This window comes from Miniopterus schreibersii (assembly GCF_964146895.1).
Source record: "Miniopterus schreibersii genome assembly, chromosome: 10".
NCBI classification, from domain to species: Eukaryota; Metazoa; Chordata; class Mammalia; order Chiroptera; family Miniopteridae; genus Miniopterus; species Miniopterus schreibersii.
In genome coordinates this window covers 5,132,301-5,135,716 of record NC_138110.1, presented here as the reverse complement: position 1 = coordinate 5,135,716, position 3,416 = coordinate 5,132,301, and the positions used below count along the sequence as shown (strand labels likewise).

The window sequence follows — 3,416 nt, the reverse complement described above, 5'->3', positions numbered from 1 at the left end:
GCGTGTGTCTGCGTGTGCATGTTCAGGTGCAAGGGGAATGAGAGTTTCCAGACTTTGCACGACCCTTCTGTGCAGCATCAGACCTAACATGAAGCACCTATTAAAACCAACTGCTAAAATTTGCCTTTTACATTTTCCAGTGCAAAGGGCATCTCCAGCCTCCCTGTTAAGAAGAAAGTGGGGTGTCCCCTGCCCACTCCCTTTCCCACAGCCCTTATCCAACCACTCTCGAACCTCCCTCCCACATTCTCTGTCCACTCCTCCCAGACCCCAGGGCTGCCTCCTAGCTCCAGGCCACCATCCTCTCGCCCTGGATCTTTGCAGCCTTGGCCTCCCTGGCTCCTCACTACTCCCCTTCCCTCCTGTCCAGTCTCCACTCTGCAGCCAGGAATCTTTCTAAATGCAGACCCATCTCATCCCTGCTCTACCTGAAACCCTTCTTTCTACAGCCCCCGCCACTTTCAAACTCCCAAATAAGGCTGATCTCATCCTTTTTAAAAAGCACTTCTCACCTTAAAAAAAAAACAAAAAGAACAAAAAAAACCTTTGCAGCCTTGTTTCTTGAATTGTGTCTGCCAGCTCCATGCTCCAGCCAGAGCAAACAACCTTCATCAAAAACACCAAGCCCAGCCAGGTGTGGCTCAGCAATTGAGCATCGACCTAGGATCCAGGAGATTGGGGTTCGATTCCCGGTCAGGGCACATGCCCGGGTTGCGGGCTCCAGAGATCAATGACTCTCTCATCATTGATGTTTCTATCTCTTCCTCTCCCTTCCTCTCTCTGACATCAATAAAGATATATTTTTAAAAAAATAAAACAAAACACCAAGCTTCCTTTTCAACAGATGGAAGGGGGCTATGCCTTTTCTCACTTCTCAGGATTGAACGCACACTGCCCAGGTCCTAGCCCTGGGTACTTCTTATTCCTGAGGCCATGTGGGATCCCTGCACCCACAACCTAGGGTGGCTCCCAGCCAGCGTGAAGGCCACTGCCCTTTTCCTCCAAGTCATGGGTGTGTGATTCCCCCTCCTGGAACCCTCCTCGCACCCCAGCCCCACTGGAGCACCGCACATTTGACGTCCTTCCTGCAGGAACTTTCCTTGACCGGTCAGGTCAGGACCTGGCTCTCTGCACCACCATCCCCCGGCCTTCCCGGTTCAAGCATTTATGACACTGACGTATAATTCCCTGATTTCCTGTCTCCCCCGCCCCAGACTCTGAGTTTGGGGGAAGACAGGGACGGCACGCCTGTCTTGCTTACCACAACATAATGCGCCCAGCAGAGACCTGACACATAGTAGGCGCTCGGTAAAGGGTGACTTGAAAATGAATGCACGAACGAGGGACTGTGGCCGTTCCCAAGACTAATGCAACCCCGCCTGGAAAGCCAGCAAACAGATGCGCGGGCTGGCCAGCAGGGGGCACCCGCCTGCTTGCCGTCGCCGTCCCCCCCCCCCCCCCCCCCACTGCCCCAGCCCGAGCGGGTCCCGCCGTCAGTCTGAGGGGCTCCGAGCGCTCGGCGGCGGCTTCGCTGCGCTGAAGGTAGGACTTGTCCGCCTCCAGCCCGCGTAGGAAAAGTGAGCGTTCACCCCTCACTTCCAGCAACAGGTACTGCACCCCCCGTCTTGCTGGCAAAACAGTCGTTGCTGCAGCAACGAGAGGCAGGTTTTCTGCGCCCAAGGGTGCACGCGAGACGGGGTCGCGGGGGGCGAGCAGGCGGCCGGCGGAGGCGCGTGAGCGTGGACCGCAGGAGCGGGGAAAGTTGAGTGCGCGCCCCGGCTCGCTCCGCGCCCCCCGCGCCCCCTCCGCCCCGAGTCCCGCGCCGCCTGGACGGGCGTCCTTCCCGGCACCTGCGGGGCGCGCCCCGCTCCGTGCGCCCCGGCGGCCCGCCCGCGGCAGCCATGAGCGCCCAGCCCGCGCTGCCCAACGGGTCCGAGCGCCTCGCGGCCCCCGCCTCGGGCAACCAGAGCGGCCGCGGGTTCTGCGAGCAGGTCTTCATCCAGCCCGAGGTCTTCCTGGCGCTGGGCATCGTCAGCCTGCTGGAGAACATCCTGGTCATCCTGGCCGTGGCCAGGAACAGCAACCTGCACTCGCCCATGTACCTGTTCCTCTGCAGCCTGGCCGTGGCCGACATGCTGGTGAGCGTGTCCAACGCCCTGGAGACCGTCATGATCGCCGTGCTCAACAGCGACGCCCTGGCGCTGGAGGACCAGTTCGTCCAGCACATGGACAACATCTTCGACTCGATGATCTGCATCTCCCTGGTGGCCTCCATCTGCAACCTCCTGGCCATCGCGGTGGACAGGTACGTGACCATCTTCTACGCGCTGCGCTACCACAGCATCATGACGGTGCGCAAGGCGCGCGCGCTGATCGTGGCCGTCTGGGCGTGCTGCGGCGTCTGCGGCGTGGTCTTCATCGTCTACTCCGACAGCAAGATGGTCATCGTGTGCCTCGTCACCATGTTCTTCGCCATGCTGCTGCTCATGGGCACCCTGTACGTGCACATGCTCCTGTTCGCGCGGCTGCACGTGCGGCGCATCGCCGCGCTGCCCCCCGCCCGCGCCGCCCCGCGGCCGCGCTCCTGCCTGAAGGGCGCCGGCACCGTCACCCTCCTGCTGGGCGTCTTCGTGGTCTGCTGGGCGCCCTTCTTCCTGCACCTGGTCTTCATCATCGCCTGCCCCACCAACCCCTACTGCGTGTGCTACACGGCGCACTTCAACGCCTACCTGGTGCTCATCATGTGCAACTCGGTCATCGACCCCCTCATCTACGCCTTGCGCAGCCTGGAGCTGAGGAACACCTTCAGGGAGATCCTGTGCGGCTGCCACGGCCTGGGCCTGGGCCTGGGCTAGGCCGTCGCCTTGGAGCCTCCATCCAGCTGAGGGGTTTGGGGGGGGGGCGTCAAGGGGCCTGAACAGGCCGGCTGGGGGACCTGCCTTTTGCCTGTAAGCTTGCAAAGCCTTTGAAAGGGACACGGTATGTAACAGGCTCTCGGAAAGGGTCCCAAAGTGGTAAGTCACAGACCCTGATTTCCCAAATAGTCACCAGGAGCGACCAGCCTGGGCGGCCCTGGGTGCCCTCTGCGCTCCTTTCCACACACCGGGGTCTGCAAGGCCGCTCCCTGCCCCTCGGGTGGGGCCAGACTGAGGGAGCCTCATGGACAGGGGGGCGGTTGGAAGCTCTCCCAGGCAGACCTCTCCTAGCGCCCGGCCTCCTGCCTCGGGCTGCCGGCTGCTCAGCCGGCTTTGCCCGTATTTGGTAAGACACAGGAGTTGCTATTTTGTAATTTATTTACAGTAAACAGCTTCCCCCAAAGGGTGAGCTCTCTGTTAAAGCGGCAGTGCTGTGCTGTCTGTCCTCTTGCACCCTCGCACCCCTCACCACCCTCCCCTGAGAAATAGCATCGAAATGTT

General features: G+C 60.9%; 1 protein-coding gene across 1 annotated transcript; it reads left to right on the top strand.

Moving 5' to 3' along the window:
* Positions 1-1,901: 1,901 nt before the first annotated feature.
* MC3R (melanocortin 3 receptor) lies at positions 1,902-2,855 on the top strand (the record flags this gene model as incomplete). Its single annotated transcript, XM_081149253.1, has 1 exon — positions 1,902-2,855. The coding sequence occupies one exon, from the start codon at positions 1,902-1,904 to the stop codon at positions 2,853-2,855; it is 954 nt and encodes a 317-aa protein (XP_081005379.1).
* Positions 2,856-3,416: the final 561 nt, after the last annotated feature.